Raw genomic sequence first — 21762 nt, 5'->3', positions numbered from 1 at the left:
AATAGGAAGAAATATTTTTTCGCTCAACAAATAGTTAAGCTTTGCTGGAGGAGGTGGTAACAGCGGTTAGTGTATCTGGAAAACAGGATACTGGGCTAGATGGACCATTGGTCTAACCCAGTATAGCTATTCTTATGTTCTTAAGTTAGAAACCTTGAGGAGATAAAAATGATGTGGGAGGTATGGTGGGACTGAAGGTACATTTGGAGCTCAATAATGAAGAGAGATAGGCAGGCTTCACCTTTTGTGTATAAGTGAAGGCCCTTCTGAATAAGCCTTTATTTCTTTCTATATGAGTGTGAAGCAGTTCTCTGGAGCATCCCCAGTTCTCACCGGCACAGGGAGCAGAGGATTTGAGCTGAAGATCGGACCTGGGTCCCACCACATGGTGGTGCAAAGCAGTACCATTGAGCAAGTCCATATTGTAGTATTTTAATGTGAGTTGTTGGGTTTGATTTATTTTAAAACAAAAGCCCACAAAGTTGACCAATTTTCCAACTTGTGCAAACATGTCCATAAAATAAGCTTTTTTAAAATCATTTCTTACTGACAAAAAAATGCACATGTGCAAAAGGGCCAACTTGGAGATGAGCCAGCATGGCACCCATCTATTTTCCTTTTCCAAAAAGGGCACAGAATTGTTGAATGGGCAAGATGGGGTGTTTTAGTAATTTAAAAACATTATTATGTTTTTGTTTGTTCATGATTTTTTTGTTTCATTATGATTGTGGGTTTTAAAAGAAATAATTTTACCATCCGTTACATGGTGTAACACACAAGTCCAGATGGAGGAAACAATGTAACATATTGTTACACAAACATACAGTTTGTGTAAATTCTATGGAGAAAGCTCCCTCATCACAACTTTAGCAGTTTTGATGTTCTTTATTCTTGAAAAATATATATTTTTCTAGTAGAGCCAAAGAATACAGTTCTTGGAACCATTGTGCTACTGTTCCTGTTCAAATTAATGCATTTTTGAGCTGTCATTCAAGCCAGGAAGGGAACCTGGGTTAATAAATGTGTATATTTAGGTTCTGAAACTTCCATGTCATAAGACACTGGCGCTGTCTGTCCCTGGCACTCTGACCCCCTGTTATCTCATGAGACTGGTAGCTCTAGCAGAGATATCACTTTTGGCCATTGTTCATAAAAAGGAATGCTGTTTGTTTGATGTAGTTTGATAATAAAGGCAAGCGGAAAAGTCAGTACTCTAATATAACATACAGTAAACATGATAAATGCTTGCAATATAATCATTGATGTCAATGTTCCAAGTAGAAAAGTGCAGTGATTCCTCTTTAAATGTTTTCTTTTAATACAAGATAGAGCAATGCAGTGGCTGAACTTACCTGTATGTACAGGCATCTGTCTAAGAAAATATTTACTGAACTATGGCTACTTCAAAGCATTGTAATATTTGCAGACCCTGTGTAGTGGCAAACAGTATATTTAGAGCAGTGCTTCTTAATCCAGTCCTTGGGGCACACCCAGCCAGTCGGGGTTTCAGGATATCCACAGTGAATATGCATGAGAGAGATTTGCTTGCACTACCTCCTTGGTATCCAGATCTGTCTCATGCATATTCATTGTGGATAACTTGAAAACCCGACTGGCTGGATGTGCCCTGAGGACTGGTTGCTTTTCCCCAAAAAAATACAGTATGCCACTGTTCTTGTACAGAATATTACACCCAATTTATTCTCTTGTTCTTTGGACAGGTGAATCAAGGGTTTGTAGTTTATGATCACACGAACAGTGAGGATATGGGCTGGAGTGCAGAGGACTCCTTTACATTTACTATCTCCTCTCCGCCGGCAGTGATGGAGCCTCAGATGTTTCTCATCATGATTTCGTATGAAATCAATGGACCTGACCAGCATACGTGTCTTCTTGCAAATACAGGTAAGGCTGCTTTTCAGAGCTTCGTGTTTGAGTTTATGGTACTGCACTTGATAAGCAGTACTATACTTTTGGTTGGGATGGCTGGCCCATACACCAGAAGACAGACATGACAGAAACCTTTAGCCTGCTATTCAGGTGCTGACTGCATAAGTGCTTCTGTTTTGAATTGAGTGGAGGAGTGGCCTAGTGGTTAGGGTGGTGGACTTTGTTTGGTCCTGAGGAACTGAGTTCAATTCCCACTTCAGGCACAGGCAGCTCCTTGTGACCCTGGGCAAGTCACTTAACCCTCCATTGCCCCATGTAAGCCACATTGAGCCTGCCATGAGTGGGAAAGTGTGGGGTACAAATGTAACAAAAAAAATTTCAAGGGGAAGCTGCAAGATAAAATTTAGCCATATAAATCTGTGTACAGTCAAATTTTATCCATTTTATAAGGGGCAGTGTATATGGTGGGCCAGGGACTAAGCCAGAAAGGATCTATTCAGCAGCAAACATCAGCACTGAAGGAGTAAACCTATCCATTTAACTAGATAACACTGAATATCAGGCTTAACTTACAAGGGTAAAGAAAACAGATTCTGAGCCCCCTTCTCTTCCATTGGCATGTTAAAATAAGTAGGCACCCTAAGGCCCCCTGCCTCCCAACTCTAGCAGTTTATTATAATAAGTAGTTGTCAAATCCTTACTCTTCCAAACTATCCCATCCAAGACCCGTAGGAGTGCTCACCAGACAAGCAGGTGCAGCTCTGAACTTCTCCTGTGGTTCTCTTCTTGCTCAACAGTAAGTGGCAGTACACCTTGGAACTGCAAGGTCACTTAGCATTAGTTTGTGCACTGCTTTCCTCCTCTGATTGGTCCTTTCACTCGAGCTGCCAACTGATTTCTGAAGGGCAATTAGCAGTTAGTGAATAGACCAAAGTGGAAGGAGTGCAGCACATAAATGATTAAATGATGGTGCAATTGTTAGCTGTACTGCCACTTAGTATTGAGTACACCAAGCACTGTAGGAGGAGTTAGTCTCTATGCTTCCTCATCTGGTGAGCACTCCTAGGGTTGGGGGTGGGATGGTTCAGGAGGGCAAGGGATTTGGCAACTGCTTATGTAAGGTTGGGGACTGGAGGGAGGGTGCTTTGCAGGCACTTATTTTAATATGCCACTGTAGTTGGGAAAGTGGTGGGGCTCAGGGTATCGCTACTAATTTTTTTTTATTTAAATTTTCCCATATATCACCACATAAAGTGAATATGCAATCGGCATTATTTAACATTAGGAAACAAAAATGATAAGTATATATCTTTATAGCCCATTTGTCCACAAGTTAAAGAAATTTGATTCCAAGATTAAGGAAATTAAAAAAGAAAAAAAATACAAAAATTAATAATCAATAGATGCTTCCTCTGGTTCAGACCCCAGCCTGCTAAATTAGGGAAGGTTTACTATATTCACATCAACTCTTGCATCAATAAACTCTTTCAACTGTTTTGGATCTACAAACTGAAAATGTTTACCCTCAAGCATCACATTACAAAAACAAGGAAATCGCAAAACAAAATTTGCTCCCAATGCCCACCACCCTGGGGCGAAGTTCCAAAAAGGCCCTTCGTCTCATCTGCGTAGGCCGTGAGAGATCTGGAAAGATACGGACCTTTGAGCCCAAAAACAGATTTTCTAAGTGTCTCAACGAAAGCCGTAGTACGGCATTCCTATCAGGCTCTGAGTAACTATTTCTAATGAGCTTTCTAGGAATGAGGTAAGATTTATTCCCTCCCCTATTACGGGTGGGGGGGGGGGGTGGTTTCCCACCTCCACTCCAGTACTCCCGATGTAGTAAGCCCGTGTAATGGGAGGGAGTGAGTCCTTGTCCATTCCCAGGATGTCCACCAAATATTTTTTAACCATCTCCAAAGGAGAAATTAACGGCGATTTGGGAAAATTAAGAAACCTAAGGTTAAACCTTTTAGTCTGATTTTCAAGGTATTCAAGTCGTTTATGTAGGAAATTATTGTCTTTAACCAAAGCTGTTTCTATAGATCCCATTTCTTGAATTTTGATATCCACACGTTCCAATTTCTGGGTTTGCTGTGCAGTCACTTGTGCTTGAAGCAGGGCAGCCTCAGAAAGAACTTCAATATCAGAAGAATTCTGCTTTAAAGTAGTTTGCATAGAGGTTTGGATATTGTAAACCATATCCCATAGTGACTCCAGCGTCACAATTGCTGGTCTAATCACTCCACTAGCCACAGGAGGAGATTGAGGTAGACTATCAGCCCGAGCTAACTTGGAAACAATAGCTTGAGCAATACCTTTGAAGCCTGTTGTAGTAATGTTTCCCAAAGTTGAGAATCTATCTCTGTTGCTGCAGTCACACCCTCAGACAGGACCAGCTGAGCCACTTCGGCGTCTGTCTCTGTTTGAACAGCCAGCAACTCTCTTCCAGGCTGGGGAGGTGCAATTCGCTCCACAGGGCTCAAGGAAGCCCTGTTTCCACTCTCAATCGACTCCGAAGGGCCGAGAGCTGCAGTGGGGGTCGAAGTTCCCTGAGGACCCGGTTGCTGCCTGGGAAATTGCAGGGTTGTTTGTTTCATCATCGAGGAGGTCACAGGAACCGAGGGAAATTCCTTTACCTCGCTACTAATTTTAATGTGGTGTTGGGGGTTTTAGAAGAGGAGTAAGTGGCAAAATGTATCTGGATAACTTTATCCAAGCAACTTTATCTGAGGGTATTCAACACTACTTTTACCCTGCTGAATATTTGACTAAAGTTATCCAGGTAACTTTGCCATTCAACAGATTAGTAGTGAGCCCTTTATTTCCTACATAAGTGCTAGTGTAGTTTAAGAGAACATTAAAATTATGGCTTAAGCTGAAATATCCATAGCATAAATTAGTATATAAATTGGTATAGAGAAAATGAGCCTTCCTTAGTCTCTGGCCAAGATAGCAATTGTGCAAGCTGCCTGCCACATCCTGCCATTACAAGCAGATGGCTCAGAATGTTCTGTCTATATGAGGACAGTCACTGGGTTAACAATAAAAACAAGTTGAGTAAGAAGAACAAGCAAAATAAAGAAAAAAAGGAATGGGTCTGAGATCTTTGCGAAGAGAGAGGTGCTAGCACTCAAATAGAGCAAAGACGAGGACACCTGTGAGGACATTTGGTTAGCCAATCTTGTTATTTCCATGTTAGTACATTAATAGAATGGGGGGGGGGGGGGGGGGGGGAATGGCCAAGCTTCATGTTGCAGGGCCCAAGGCCATGGCTGATCAATTGCAGAATAGCATAAACTTCAAATACTAAGGAGAAGATTCACTTGAAGTTGACAATAGATATAGTTAAGACAAGTGACAGGGATGTACACACAATATCTGAGAAAGACCTGGGCAGACCACAGTGATGGTGGATTTGGTTACCTATTCTTTGTCAGAAGAAGGGGTAATCTGACTGGGTGTGAGAGAACTGGGTAATTTGCTTTGGGTGTAGACATACAGGTATGGTAAGTTGTGCAGGCTGTTCTACAGCTCTATAGTTTATTGACATTTACTATACCGCTCGACTGACAAGCAGAACAGAGTGCGGTGTACAGGCTAAACATAAAGTAAGAAAGAAACACCAGTTTATAATAGGGCAGCAAAATCACTCATGCCAGGACAGAATAGAGAGAAAGAAATCAGTAAAGGTAAGGAGTACATTGCACTAATACCAATTGAAGTATTCAGAATGTCTTTGTCTTGCCATGATACACAAATGGCACATATTTATTGTGAGGGTGTAACATCTCTCTAGGAATGAGGTTAGCTTGGGATTCTGGAATGTTTCTTCACTAGGTTACCAATTTAAGTCCAGCTGTGGTTGGTAATGTTTGAAAATTATTAGCATTTTAGAAATATCTGATGGTCTAAGTAAAGTAAGTCAGCTGTTTCTGCACACTGCCCAGTAGATGTCTTCAGCAGTACTGTTGGCATTTCCAGCAATGAGGCCAAGAATGGCAAAGTGTGGAAACTCAAATACCATCTCACCTCTAGAGGTGATCCTTCCAGAGCAGCACTGAAGCATGCTGGCAGGAGTGTATAGGGTAACTTGCAGAGCCGTATTCTTTACCTTACCTGTAATGGGGGTAAATAGGAGGACCTCAGTTTTCAGTGTGTGTGTGTGCGCATGTGTCTGTGTTTTTGTTTATTAATTTTCATGGTTTCTAGACCCCTCTGTCCAAGGTAGTGAGTGGTTTACAAAATGAACTTTCATAATAGTAAAACAGCAAATGATAAAATCAAAATGTTTTCAGTTTTGCAATCTTCATGCACACCAGAATAAAGTAATAGGAATTTTATTTCTTATATATGGAACCAATGAATCTTAAGATCTATAATGGTGGTGATATATTGCTGGATAATTTAGTCCAATAGAGAATCGATTCACAGTTAGTATAGGTATTTATTTTAATTGTGATTTTCAAATGATTTAACATTACAAGCACCAAATGCTGTATTAACTCTTTCTAGGTGCCATTGTTGAGGAGGGAGATAAAGTATTAATTGACAAATCAAAGTTGGATGCATCAAATCTCCTGGTGAAGTTGCCAGAATCCCAGCGTTCCTTATATGAAATTTGGTATCAGGTGACATCGTTACCAAAGCATGGCATGATTGTTGTAGGAGAGCGAAACATTACAGAGGAAAAGCCCAATTTCTCTCAATATATACTTGATAAATTTGGGATCACATATGCGCATGATGGTTTGGAGTCGTTCACTGATAACTTTACCTTTGCTGTTTGGCCAAACTTGAAGATCAAGTCTGCAAAAAAACCAGACACTGATGTTGTTGAAGAAGTATTCAATATAACCATCATTCCACTCAATGACCAAATTCCAGAGTTAAAAACAAAAGCACTACATTTGAAGGTCATACAGGGAAATAAAATTGTACTTGGACCGGAAAACTTGAAAGTTGAAGACCAAGATAATACACCAGATGAAATTAAATATACAATCATTAGTAACCCAAACAATGGCTATTTAGCAATGCAAAATAATCTGAACATATCTATTCAACATTTCACACAAGCAGATATTGACAGTGGTAAAATATGGTTTATGCAAGATGGAAGTTCATCTTCAGGTGCCTTTTACTTTAGTGTGACAGATGGTAAACATCGTCCACTATATAAGCTTTTCAACCTTGAAGTTACTCCCATTTTAATCACTCTAACCAATTTTACTGATTTGATGCTTCAACAGGGCCAGTCTTTCATCACTATTAATAATGTCCACTTATCAGCTACAACAAATGGAAAGGGGTCTAAGATAGTATATGATATCATCAAGTCACCCAAATTTGGGCAGCTGCTGATTGAAAAACAACAGATTAATACATTTGAACAAGCAGATTTAGATCAAGGAAGGCTGATTTACCATATAGCAAACTTCAGTTTTTCTGAAGATAATTTTGAGTTCATGTTGTCCACCTCTGAAAGTAATCTTACAGGCCAAGTCATGAATATTATCATAGAGCCTTTAGTGAAAGTTGCATCTGGTTTGAAAATTCCAACTGAAACAGTGTATAAATTGAGGAAAAGGGACCTAGATGCTACGGAATTAGCTAATCTGACAAACAGCAATCCCAGATTTGAAATAACAGAACCTCCTGTTTATGGAAGGGTTGTGAGACAGACTCTTCATGATGCTACATTTGATGCAATAAGCGTGTTCACACAAAATGACATTGAAAGAGGCCTTGTACTGCTTGATGTCAAGGCTAATATGACAGGCACTGACATGCTAAATGATTCATTCTCATTTATACTTAAAGCAGATAAGGTGCAACCTGCTGGAGGTTATTTTATGTATACCATAGTGCCATTTGACCCATTGCTTATAGAACATTTTACAACCAGTGAACCTTTTTCAGCCAGCACGATTGCTGTAGAGAATCGTAGCACTTTAAAGGAACAGCTAGTAATATCTGCAAAAAATGAGTTTTATACAACTGCACCATTGCAGAGATGGGGAAACAGGAACCGTTGGGGAGATCCAGACAAAAAAGTTTCCTTGCTTAGTCCGGAAGCAGCAATAACCAGTTCATCACAGAAAGAAACCACAACAAAAGGAAGTTTCAAGGCCCAGCCTAATGAAAGCAGCAAGTCTCTGTCCCTTGTGATTGTACTTTCAAGTGTTGCTTCTTTGTTCATTGTTGCTTTCATATTTGTCTGTTGTTTCTTTGTATGTCGCAAAGTGAAAAAGGCAAAACCGCCCAACAAAAGTCAGTCAAACACTGCTCCTAGCAGCCCTAGTCTTTCTCCGGAAAGGAGTCTGACTGTTCCTGCTGTTAAAGTGACTGTTATAAAAAGTACTGAGAACTATGGAATTAGTCCTTCAGTCGCCATAAGACGTGATATATTACCTACCTCTGCCACTCCATTTGTGAAAAATAAGCTGCATAGTAACTGGTCCACCATAGATCCTCAGATGGCCCAGCATTGTCGAACTTCTAACCCAACTTTAAGACACAAGCAGTATTGGGTATAAAAACTGTGATTCTTTTTTGAACTTTGTCATCTGAATATGTGTTTCTAAATGATGTACATATTTAATATTCAATCCACTTATTTATTTTGTGTTTAAATTAACTTAGTATTTCATGGATGTCATGTTAGTTTTTTAAGGACTGTAGTATCTTACCATTTGTATTCTGCAGCTCTTTTTCTGTACGTAAAGGGGCTCATTTTCAAAACAGAGAAACATCCAAAAAGCAGCAGATAGATGTTGTTTTTTGCCAAAACTTCCAAATCTCTATTTTTGAATCCCACTTTTAAGATGTTTTTCTAAGCAGTTCCGTCCAAATCACAAGGGGGAGTGTTGGAGGCGGGATTTAGGCATTCCGACAGCATGGACCTTTTTCTGCCCTAACTGAAGAAAGCAAAAAACGTCCAGGGCTAAGTGTTAGACATTTGGTCAAGATGTGTTTCAATAACTGTCACAAAAAATGACTAGATGACCATTGGAGGATTTAAGATATGCCCCCCCCTTACTCCCCCAGTGATTTCTGACCCCCTCTCAACCCTAAAGATGTGAAAGAAACAGTTTATACCTGCTTCTATAACAGCTTCAGATGTAATGGCCAGGACTAATAGCAGCAAGCAGGGCTGTGGCGTAGCCTAGCGGTCGGTGCAGTGCACTGTAGAGAAGGGGACCCAGACCATATCCAACTCGTATCTGTTACACTTGTGGTAGAAAGTGTGAGCTGTCCAAAACCTGCCAGAAACCTACTGTACACAACTACAATAGTCCTTACATCTGCAGGTGTCACCTATATGTGGAGACAGTAGGTTTTTGGCGGGTTTTGGAGGGCTCATCATACAATATCAGGCAGGGGCGTAGCCAGACCTCGCGGTGGGAGGGGGCCAGAGCTTGAGGTGGGGGCACATTTTGGTCTGCCGCCACTTTGCCACCCTGTCACTCCCCACCCACTGCTGCAACAAATACCTTGGCTGGCGGAGGTCCCTAACCCCCGCCAGCTGAAGCCATGCCTAGTGCCAGTCTCCAGCGCCGCCACATTGCTTGCCCTGCTCTGTCTTTCCCTCATGTCCTGCACGCTCTTTTAGTGAAATTGAGCATGCTCAGTTTCACTAAAAGGAGCATGCAGGATGTGAGGGGAAGACAGAGCATGGCAGGCAACGTGGCGGCGCTGGAGACTGGCATTGGACAAGGCTTCAGCTGGTGGGGGTTGGGGACACCCGCCAGCAAAACCAGGAGCCCAGAGGAAATTTGGGGAGGCCAGGCCCCTGTGGCCCCACTTTGCTACACCACTGATATCAGGGGTTTAAGGGTGTACCTGTGACCTGTTATGTGAAGTCCACTGCAGTGCCCCCTAGGGTGCCCCACTGCTCTGCTTGGATGAATGGGTGGCCAGTCTACTAAGAATGCTGGCCCCCCCATACATCCCAATGACTTGTTTTTGTGTGTTTTTCCCTTGGATTTATTTATTTATTTATTGAAAATGATCAAAAAGAGAGAGACACACTGAGCACAAAAACATCTTGCAAGTGGCCATTTTCGAAACAAAAAGATAAGACATTTTTCTAGTTTGAAAATGGTCATGTTTGCTAAATATTAAAAATATAGTCATGCCTGCTATTAGCGCCAAGATGCCACTACTTCACAAATAAGCCAACAGAACAACAATGCAACATATTTAAATCAAGGGGTACGATTCATTTTAATTCTGAGAATTGAAAGAATCTGTTTGGTCAAATTTGGAAGCAATAGGGCTCTCCAGTTTTTAGAAAATAAACAATTTTCAGAAGTCTACTACTACTACTATTTAGCATTTCTATAGCGCTACAAGGCGTACGCAGCGCTGCACAAACATAGAAGAAAGACAGCCATTTTTACCCTTTTGGAGAATACTTGAAGTATGATAATCCCTATCCACTTCATTTTATGCTGAAGATCCTCCACTTAGGGCATGCAAGAACATCACAAAGTGAAGGTCTATGAGAAAAGTTAAAAGAAGCAGAGAGCAGTGAATCTGCAGGTCATAGACACAGTTGTTAATGTTATTTCTCAAGTCTGACTAGCATATAAAACTATGCAAACCAACTGAACGCTGACATTTTGGTCACAGCTCTTTGTGTCACAGTAATGTAGATGACAGCAAAAAAAAAAAAAAGTTGGCCCATCCACTGTGCCCAGTTATTCCAGTCTACATTGCAGTGAATATATCCCAATTGCCAGTCATAGAAGCAGGACACAATATTTAAAGTCATTTATCCATTGAGGGGTATATTCAAGAATGGTGCCTAACTTTTGGGTGCTAGGTGTCAACTCTATAAGGCTGCATTTAAGCATCAAACTTTAAACGCAAACACATATGCCAGCCAAAGATTGGTGTATGTGCTGGCATCTAACAGTAGGCAGTCAAACACATAGCTGCATGTATTCTGTGTGCATGCAAGTCCTGGCCACACCCCTGACCCACACATGTCCTTCCCCAGTACGCACACTCACTGCAGTTGCACGTATCTTTTATAGAATACCGACTAAGCAGTTGGGCACTTAACTTTTAAGTGGTGCCATTTAGCACCAATTAACATAACTAGGCCCTGAGGTGTCCACGGCAGTGGTGCCATTTAGCACCAATTAACATAACTAGGCCCTGAGGTGTCCACGGCACGTGGATTTGCCACATGCTGAGGCCCCTTTTACTGCAGTGAGATTTTTGTGAAGAAAAAAAAAGGAAGTGGCTGTGCCGGTAAGTATATACTTGCTGCATGGCTATTTCCTGGGGGGAGCCCTTATCCTCTCCCATGCTAACCCAGCTGTAACTGTGCAGTGTGCGGTGCTGCCCAGTTATCGCCGGGTAAGCCTCCAACGGAAAAAATTAAATAATTTCTGGTGCACCGGAAATGGGGCACGGTAAGCTGTATGCAACATATCAGTCCCAGATTTCTCATTTGTTATACAATAAACCAAATATGTATTCAAATTTAGTGTCACCTCAATAACGGCAACACACAATCCCTCCACTGCCGGATACTGTGAAGTAACACAAAAACCTGCAAATATGCTATTTAGAAATTATATAGCAAACAGAACCTCTGGACAGCAGATCTGCAACATGTTCAGTTGGGGCTGGAGGCAGTAGTTATTATTGGAGGTCATAAGGAAGAAGAAATAGGGACCAGTTACAGAGATTTAGGGGTCCTTTTACTAAGGTGCACAGAAAAATGGGGTGCACTAGTGAAGGTGCATGTTTTGGGCACCTGCAGATCCATTTTTCAGCGCGCCTGTAAATAAAATGCTTTTTTTTTTATTTTTTTGCCAAAAATGGACATACAGCAAAATAAAAATTGGCATATGTCCATTTTGGGTCTGGGACTTTACCACCTACGTGCGTCAAGTCAGAGTTACTGCCCGATTTTCACTGCACACCAGAAAATAAAATATATTCTCTGACATAGTTACATAGTAGATGACGGCAGAAAAAGACCTGCATGGTCCATCCAGTCTGCCCAACAAAATAACTCATATTTTCTGCTTTTTGTGTATACCCTACTTTGACTTGTACCTGTGCTCTTCAGGGCACAGACCGTATAAGTCTGCCCAGCACTATCCCCGCCTCCCAACCACCGGCTCTGGCACAGACCGTATAAGTCTGCCCAGCACTATCCTCACCTCCCAACCACCAGCCCTGCCTCCCAACCACCGGCTCTGGCACAGACCATACAAGTCTGTCCAGCAATATCCCCGCCTCCCAACCACCAGTCCCGCTGCCCACCACCGGCTCTGGCACAGACCGTATAAGTCTGCCCAGCACTATCCCCGCCTCCCAACCACCAGCCCCACCTCCCAATCTTGACTAAGCTCCTGAAGATCCATTCCTTCGGCACAGAATTCCTTTATGCTTATCCCACGCATGTTTGAATTCCGTTACCGTTTTCATTTCCACCACCTACCGCGGGAGGGCATTCCAAGCATCCTGTCGCGTGCTCGAGGACCTTGGCATACTGTCAGGCTTCTTCCCCGGGAGCACTGGATTCGTGAGTCCTTGGGCCACTACCGTGGGGCGGCAGTGGCAGGCAAGATCACCTTCAAGGTAGAGATGAGACAAGACTGGATCGGAACACCGGACTGGAGTTCTACACAGGAATACTCGGAACTGGAACGCACCGGACGGGTGCGCACTGGAGTGGAGCCCGCTGGACTGGAACACACTGGAGTGGCCCCACTGGACTGGAACATACAGGAGTGAAACCCGCTGGACTGGAAACACACTAGAGCGGAACCCACAGGACCGGAACCCGCTGGACTGGAACACACTGGACCTAGGCTTCACCTACGCTTGACCACCTTTCCCCGAGGGTTGAGCCCTCAGGTTCGGGCGGCCGGCAGGATCAGAGTCTTGGATGCAACAAGCGGAGTTCTATTGAACAGGAACCATCTCCTGAAGGAGTCCACAACTTCCTTGACTTCCTGGCACTCCACTGTAGCAGCCAGAACTGGGCTAGAGCCCACACCCATCCTGGAATCTGAAGCCAGACAGGAACTCGAACTGGACTTCAGACTAGACCTTGCCCCTTGGCTGGAGCTGGAACTCAGAAGGAGTTCAACATCTTGGCTGAAATGGGAACTCGGAGTAGACTCAGCATCTTGCCTGAGACTGCAACCTGAGGGCTCAACCCTCGGGGAAAGGTGGTCAAGCGTAGGTGAAGCCTAGGTCCAGTGTGTTCCAGTCCAGCGGGTTCCGGTCCCATGGGTTCCGCTCCAGTGTGTTTCTAGTCCAGCGGGTTTCACTCCTGTATGTTCCAGTCCAGTGGGGCCACTCCAGTGTGTTCCAGTCCAGCAGGCTCCACTCCAGTGCGCACCCGTCCGGTGCGTTCCAGTTCCGAGTATTCCTGTGTAGAACTCCAGTCCGGGGTTCTGATCCAGTCTTGTCTCATCTCTACCTTGAAGGTGATCTTGCCTGCCACTGCCGCCCCACGGTAGTGGCCCAAGGACTCACGAATCCAGTGCTCCCGGGGAAGAAGCCTGACAGTATGCCAAGGTCCTCGAGCACGCGACAGAATGCAAAGGCCATGAGCCCAGCAAGAACCCCCACCCAGCTGACCCAGCTGGGGTCCAGCTCCATCATGGCTGCCACTGCTGCAACTCGCTCCGGACTCAGCATCTTGGCTGTCACTGCTGCAACTCACTCTGGACTCAGCATCTGGGCTGCCACTCAAAACAGACTCAGGCACTGGGCTGGAACTCAGTGTGGACTCAGAAGCTTGGCAGACAAAGCCCTTCAGGCTGGACTCAGAAGTTTGTCGGGAAAAATCAGGAAGCCACCTTCTTTCAGCTTGGGCTTCAGGAGTATCCCGCAGGGTTGGCTCCGAGAGGAGTTGGAAGCGGTAAAAGAACAGCTTGGTAGAGGGATCAATAGCAGAAACTGGGTTCTCTTCGAACCCAAGCCAGGAGACAAGCCTTCTCTCCGCTGCAGCTTCAGGAGTATTCTTCAAGGCTGGATCAGACAAAGTGCAACCCGGTAATCCTGGAGTGTCAGAAATGGATCCAGATCAAAAATGGGGTTGGAACTGGGATCCAAACTTGTACTAGGAGGCTTGGTTTGAAGCACCACTCGAACGGGACTCAGAGACTTGTCTGGAAGCACAGCTTGGACTGGACTCGGAGACTCAATTACCAGCCCCACTCGGACTGGAATAGGAGGCGCAGTCAGCGTTTCTCAGACTGGACTCCGAGGCTTGCGTGGAGGCGCCACCTGGACTGGCACCGGAGGCTCGGTGAGAAGCCCCCCCCCCCCCTTCGGACTGGAATCGGAGGCTCGGTCAGCAGCGTCCCACGGACTGGACTCTGAAGCTTTAGTGGAAGCGCCACTTGAACTGGCATTGGAGGCTCGGTCAGAAGAGTCCCTCAGACTGGACTCTGAAGCTTGGCTGGACGCGCTGCTCGGACTGGATTCAGAGGCGTGGCTGGGCGCACTGCTTGACCTGGATTTAGAGGTTTGGCTGGGCGCGCTGCTGGGACTGGACTGGACTCCAGCTGAGCCCATAGCGTAGAATTCCCCAGATGTCTCCTCTCAGCGACAGCTTCAGGAGTATCCCACAAAGCTGGATTCAAGACAAGGCTGCGGCGATACTCTGAGAGCGTGATAAAAGGGTCCATATCTGAAACTGGGTTTTCAGCGATTCCAAGCCACAGGACACGTTTTCTCTCAGCTGCCGCTTCAGGGGTCTTCTTCAAAACTGGATGAGACAAAAGTTTCCCACGATACTGACGAAGAGTCATAGAAGGATCAAGAACAATGATGGAGCTGGACCCCAGCTGGGTCAGCTGGGCGGGGGTTCTTGCCGGGCTCATGGCCTTTGCAATCTGTCAGGTTCTCAGGTTCAGAGATGGAGCTGGACCCCAGCTGGGTCAGCTGGGCGGGGGTTCTTGCCGGGCTCATGGCCTTTGCAATCTGTCAGGTTCTCAGGTTCAGAGCCCGCGGGGCCGGGCTCTGGAGCAAACGTGAGCCCTTGGGCTGCTGTCGCTCCTCGGCAGCAGCCCAAGGGCTCACGTTTGCTCCAGAGCCCGGCCCCGCGGGCTCTGAACCTGAGAACCTGACACATCCACTACTCTCTCCATGAAAAAATACTTCCTGACATTTTTCTTGAGTCTGCCCCCCTTCAATCTCATTTCATGTCCTCTCGTTCTACCACCTTCCCATCTCTGGAAATGGTTTGTTTGCGGATTAATACCTTTCAAATATTTGAACGTCTGTATCATATCACCCCTGTTTCTCCTTTCCTCCAGAGTATACATGTTTAGTTCAGCAAGTCTCTCCTCATACGTCTTGTAACGCAAATCCCATACCATTCTCGTAGCTTTTCTTTGCACCGCTTCAATTCTTTTTACATCCTTAAGATACGGCCTCCAAAACTGAACACAATACTCCAGGTGGGGCCTCACCAACTACTTATACAGGGGCATCAACACCCCCTTTCTTCTGCTGGTCACACCTCTCTCTATACAGCCTAACAACCTTCTAGCTACGGCCACCGCCTTGTCACACTGTTTCGTCACCTTCAAACCCTCAGATACTATCACCCCAAGATCCCTCTCTCCGCCCGTACCTATCAGACTCTCCCCGCCTAACACATACGTCTTCCGTGGATTTCTATTCCCTAAGTGCATCACTTTGCATTTCTTGGCATTGAATTTTAATTGCCAAACCTTAGACCATTCTTCTAGCTTCCTCAGATCCTTTTTCATGTTTTCCACTCCCTCCCGGGTGTCCACTCTGTTACAGATCTTAGTATCATCCGCAAATAGGCAAACTTTACCTTCTAACCCTTCGGCAATGTCACTCACAAATATATTGAACAGAATCGGCCCCAGCACCGATCCCTGAGGCACTCCACTACTCACCTTTCCTTCCTCCGAGCGAATTCCATTCACCACCACCCTCTGGCGTCTGTCCGTCAACCACTTCCTAATCCAGTTCACCACTTCAGGTCCTATCTTCAGCCCCTCCAGTTTATTTAAGAGCCTCCTGTGGGGAACCATGTCAAAAGCTTTGCTGAAATCTAAGTAGATTACGTCCATAGCTCGTCCCTGATTCAATTCTCCTGTCACCCAATCAAAGAACTCAATGAGATTCGTTTGGCAGGATTTCCCTTTGGTAAAACCATGTTGTCTCGGATCTTGCAACTTATTGGCTTCCAGAAAATTCACTATCCTTTCCTTCAGCATCGCTTCCATTGCTTTTCCAATAACCGAAGTGAGGCTTACCGGCCTGTAGTTTCCAGCTTCTTCCCTATCACCACTTTTGTGAGGAGGGACCACTTCCGCCGTTCTCCAATCCCTCGGAACCTTTCCCGTCTGCAAGGATATATTAAACAAATCTTTAAGAGGACCCGCCAAAACCTCTCTGAGCTCCCTCAATATCCTGGGGTGGATCCCATCCGGTCCCATGGCTTTGTCCACCTTTAGCTTTTCAAGTTGTTGATACATACTTTCTTCCGTGAACGGTGCTCTATCCACTTCATTCTCAATTGTATTATTTCCAGTCCATCGTGGTCCTTCTCCAGGATTTTCCTCTGTGAAAACAGAACAAAGTATCTATTTAGCAAATTTGCTTTTTCTTCATCATTTTCCACATAGCGGTTCGCAGTATCTTTTAGTCTCACAATTCCCTTTTTAGTCATTCTCCTTTCACTAATATACCTGAAGAAATTTTTGTCACCCCTCCTTACATTTCTAGCCATTTGTTCTTCCGCTTGCGCTTTTGCCAGTCGTATCTCTCTCTTGGCTTCTTTCATTTTCAACATTTTCAACATGAAATTACTGCATGGGCCATGCGATAGCCAGTCGGTAACTCCAAATTGACGCTCGTTGGGCATGCGTAGGTGCCTATGCGGCCTAGTAAAAGGACCCTTTAATGAACCTAACTCTCAATATTGCTGGTCTTCCCAGCTTGCAGGCAGTGATGGTTGAAAGGAAACACAGACTGTCTACACCAAATTTTTTGTGACACACCACTGGGTCCTGACGCACTGGTTGAGAACCACTAATCTAGATAGTGCCAGGATGGAGCGAGGGCATTCTGTCTAACTCCTTGGATAGTGTGAGGTATTCAGCTGCTGTCCATATATTATTATTTATTTATTTACGGTTCATTTCTACCCCACATATTCCCACAAATGCAGACACAATGTGGCTTCCATGAATTACAAAAGTTAAGAGATACAGCACATGAATTTAGCAGTAGAATAAGGATAAAATGTTAACAGCAATTAGGATGACTAAACAGCAGAGTCACTAATGGAATACACTTTAGGTACAGGGGAAGAGTGTTCCAGGTCTTCAGGCTGGAGTAGTGGAAAGTGGAAGCAAAAAGAAGCTTGTATTTAACACCCCGGCAAAATGGATAATGGAGTTGTAAAAAGGTGCGTGCTGTAGTGATGGCATTTCTAGGTGGGAGATCTATTAGAGGAATCATATATTCCGGAGCTAAGCCATAGATTATTTTATTTGTCAAAGTACAGATCTTGAATGCAATTCGTTCTCTCACAGGTAGCCAGTGTAGGTTGAAACGTAGGGGCTGCGCAGAAACCCAGCGTGGCTTGCCCAAGATGAGTCTTGCAGCAGTATTCTGGGCAGTCTGGAATTTCCTCAGTAGATACTCCTGGCAGCCTGCATAAATCCCACTGCAGTAGTCCAGGTGAGACAGAACTAGCCAGTGAACGAGAGTGCGGAAGAGCTCTCTGGTGAGACAAAACCTAACACGCCGCAGCCTCCACATAGTATAGAACATCCGTTTGGTGACCACTCGCACTTGCTTACTGCATGCTAATCTGGAGCTATCACTGGCCCAATGCAGGAGCAGGTGGTAGTTTCAGCCCAGCACATGCTATTTCCTGCACTAGTGAAAATCAAGCTGTATTTTTTAGTTTGGCGCTAATCTGGCAGTAATCGGGCAGTGTCACATGCTTCCTGGTTAGCGCAGGTGCCCTTACCGCCATCTCAGTGGGTGGTAAGTTCTTCCCCCCCCCCCCCCCCCGCATGGCCACACAGAGCAATCTTACCCCATGGCCATGTCTCTTTATCTTTTTTTTGGCCTTTTTACCCGCTTAAGTAAAAAGGGCCCTTTTTACTGCAGCTTAGTAAAAGGACCCCTTAGTTCACACTAATTCCATTAGCACACACTAAGCTTTAGTAAAAGTAAATCCAGGAATGTTCCTTTCATAAGAGGAATTTAGAAATCATCATTTCACAGGGATTCATAAATTTTGTAAGTACTCAATGGTGGCTTTAAAATAATTCTTGGAATATAGGAATGGACCTGATCTGAAGTTATCCATTTCCCTGAGGAAGCCAATTGCAAGGCGAAACATGGGTCCATGTCAGAAAATTTTGAAGTGAATTTTGAGGAATATCCTCAGATGGTGTTTACTCTTGACGTTTGCATGTCTTCATCTTAAAATATTTGAGCTTATCTTTCTATTGATCATTAGGGACTGTATGAGAATATTAGAATCTTGGATTTAAAACCACCGTCTGAAGCTCAGTAAGGAAAAAAACTAAATTCTGCTGTTGGGCCAAGACCGATATTTGGAATGATAACATACTGAAATTTAGTAACCAGAATTTCTCTTTTGCTGATAACATCAAATTTTGGGGGATAACATTAACATTAGGGGCCATGTTTACTAAGCCGCGTTATAGGCACGTTAGCGTTTTTAATGTGTGTTAACCATGTACATGCATTAACTGTGTATGTGCCTACAATATCCCTATAGGCACCTACACGGTTAATGTGCACGCTAATTGTAGGCGCGTTAAAAATGCTAACGCGCCTTAGTAAACAGGGTCCTAGATCTTCAAAACTAATATTTTAGGTAAAAAAAAATTTATTTTATTGAAGAAGTAGAGAAGACTTTGTAATTTATTAGATACTCATGTCTTCTATTTGGTGGTTCAAAGTTTGTTTTCTGTATTATAGATTATAGCAATAGTATATATGGAGGATGTCAGAAAGGTTTAATAAAAAAAAATTAAAACAATTTCAGAATACCGCTGCTCGGGTGATGTCTTCAGCTCAAAAACGTGATAGTGTCTCCACTTCTGGTAAAGTTACATTAGATGCTTGCATCCAATTTAAGATCTGTGCATTAGTTTTTAGATCTCTCTGGGGCCCTCTTACTAAGCCGCATAAGCGTCTACACGTGACCAATGTGCGCCAGTATGGAGTCCGCGCACTTTGGCACACATCTGATACGGCTGAAAAATATTGTATTTTCGTATGCGTGCCAAGTGGCATTTGACACACATAGGTCATTACCGCCCGGTTAGCATGTGAGACTTTACCGCTAGGTCAATGGCTGGTGGAAAGGTTGCAGACCAAAATGGACAGGCAGCAATTTTGATTTTGCCACGCATCCATTTTCGGCAAAAATTTTAAAAAGGCCTTTTTTAAAAACGCGCTGGAAAATGGATCGGCGCATGCCCAAAACCCGCGCCTACACTACCACAAGCCATTTTTCAGTGCACCTTAGTAAAAGGACCCCTCTATTTAGCCCCTTCGTATTTAACTGATAAGATTGATATTCCAGCTATGGAAAGAAATTTTGAGATTACTTGAGTCTTCATTTCCCTAATGCTAGTAAGCTGAAAAATAAAACCATCTTCTCCACAAGTTATACTTATCAAACTCCAACTGTTTGGAACTCTCTGCCTGTTTATATTAGGGAAACAAGGAATTACCTGAGTTGTAGAAAATTAATACAAACTTTTAAGATATTTTTGAACATTTGAATAGCCATTGATACAGTTAATTAAGTTGTAACTTCCCAGGTTCTGCCTGGTTATCTTTTTTGCTTTTGTGATAAGGGATAGGACTTGATATACCGCCTTTCTGTAGTTACAATCAAAGCAGTTTACATATTTTATACAGGTACTTATTTTATGCTTGGGGCAATGGAGGGTTAAGGGGTCCTTTTACAATGTTATGGTTTAACACCCACCAGACAGGACTTAACAAAGATCTGGGTTTTCTAGCCCATTATAAACCATAAAATTGTATTGCTTTGTCACCCTCTTATCTCCATGCATACTCCCTGTCTCTCACCTAACCCACCCTCATCCTGTCACTGAAATGCTTTGATGTTTCACTTATATATACTGCCATCTACCAACATTTGCTTATTTCCGATCTGACGAAGAAGGGCTACCTTCAAAAGCTAATCAAAAAATGTATTAAGTTATGTCCAATAAAAAAGATATCTTCTTTTCTTTTCCATGTTTTACTTTGTTTTATTTCAGATTGGAGAAGAGACAGCAAGGAGAGATATGATAGAGGTTTATAAAATCAAATGGGGTGGTTTAGACAAGTTCCTGGAGGAAACGTCAATACACCATTTTTAAGGTAGACGGGGATGAGTTTTTATGCATCTATTAGGGGTGTACGCTTTTTCAGAAGAGTTTGAACTCTTTTGGAACAGTGTGCACTATTTATGGACTATTCTCTTCTAACCACCTGGAGGAGACTAGATTAGGATCAATGGAACAGCTTGCTGCCTAAAATTTGACACCCACTCTACAGTACAAAGAGGTGGATCATTTTGTGAAAGAGTTGTGACTATAACAAGTCACACTGACCCTATGGATATCAAAGATTTTTTTACGCAAAGGAAAGGAGCTAGTAACCAACCTATCGGAAGCCTTCTGCATTGTGGCAAAACATCTCCAAGAGTGTGATGAATTAGTATAGTAAACATTAGTAACATAACATAGTAAATGACTTAACACGCTCAGTCACTCCACGGAAAGTAGTGAAAGAATATATAGGTATAAACTGAAAAAGTGCTTTGGGAATTGAACATAAGAATTTGATGGTAATTTTTGTGTGGTGTTTATTGCAGAGAAATTGAATCCTCCTGAAGATGCTATTTATAGCAAAACATGGTCCATGTTGAGGATAAAGTACTTTTTACTTTTTAAAGTCTGCACAGAGTTTAAGAGGGAGGTGGCACATTGAAAGAAAAATAGCGTTGCACAGAACCAAGATAAAGTGGCTGAGCGTATAAATTCAAGCTAAGGGAATTAACATCATGCTAATCCATCACGTTGAATACCATCCGCCCACAGTGAGAGACCGCTTTCATCAGAACAAGTTAAGTGTGATATGTATTTTTAGCTCACACGAAAGTATTTATATATAGAAGAACACGCTAAAGCAAAACAAAATGAATTGATGGCAGGCAGGAAGGGCACTTGTGCAATGATGGGTGGAAGGTGACGTTATGAATGAAAGAAATTTGGTCAAGTGCAACGCACCAATTACTGAGCACAATTTATTAAGAAAATGGATTAGCAAAATTGAGAATAGTATAGGGGTTTGTTAGGATATAAGATACTAGGGTTTCTTTTAAAATAAAGGGTCAATTAAATTTTAACTGCTTGACCCTCGACCATTCTTCTAACTTTTGGAGATCCCTTCTCATTGTTTCTACTCCCTCCAGGGTATCCACTCTATTAGTTATCTTCATGTCATACGCAAAAAGGCAAACCTTTTCTTGCAACCCTTCAGCAATATCTCTCACAAATATATTAGAATAGGCCCCAGCACCGACCCCTGCGGAACTCCACTGCTCACCTTCCTTTCCTCCAAGCGGATTTCATTTACCACCAACTTCTGCCACCTGTCAGTCAACCGGATTCCTATCCAGTTCACCACTTTCGGTCCTAAGTTCAGCCCTTTCAGCTTATTCACAAGTCTTCTGTGGGGGACCCTATCAAAGGCTTTGCTGAAATCCAAGTAGATTATATCTAGCGCACGTCCTTCATCCAATTCTTTGGTCACTGAGTCAAAGAAGTCAAT

The 21762-nt window shown here is 43.5% G+C and overlaps 1 protein-coding gene across 1 annotated transcript in view; it reads left to right on the top strand.

Moving 5' to 3' along the window:
• The window catches only part of LOC115461873 (chondroitin sulfate proteoglycan 4-like), a 122248-nt gene extending 113144 nt beyond the window's left edge, over nt 1-9104 (top strand). Inside the window, exons 9-10 of the mRNA XM_030191932.1 lie at nt 1722-1905; nt 6406-9104. Of these exons, the coding sequence (XP_030047792.1) occupies nt 1722-1905; nt 6406-8429 (2208 nt within the window). The 3' untranslated portion in view covers nt 8430-9104. The remainder of the gene's footprint in view (nt 1-1721; nt 1906-6405) is intronic.
• The last annotated feature ends 12658 nt before the right edge of the window (nt 9105-21762 follow it).

This window comes from Microcaecilia unicolor, chromosome 2 (assembly GCF_901765095.1).
Source record: "Microcaecilia unicolor chromosome 2, aMicUni1.1, whole genome shotgun sequence".
Lineage (NCBI taxonomy): Eukaryota > Metazoa > Chordata > Amphibia > Gymnophiona > Siphonopidae > Microcaecilia > Microcaecilia unicolor.
This window is presented reverse-complemented; position numbering and strand designations above follow the sequence as displayed.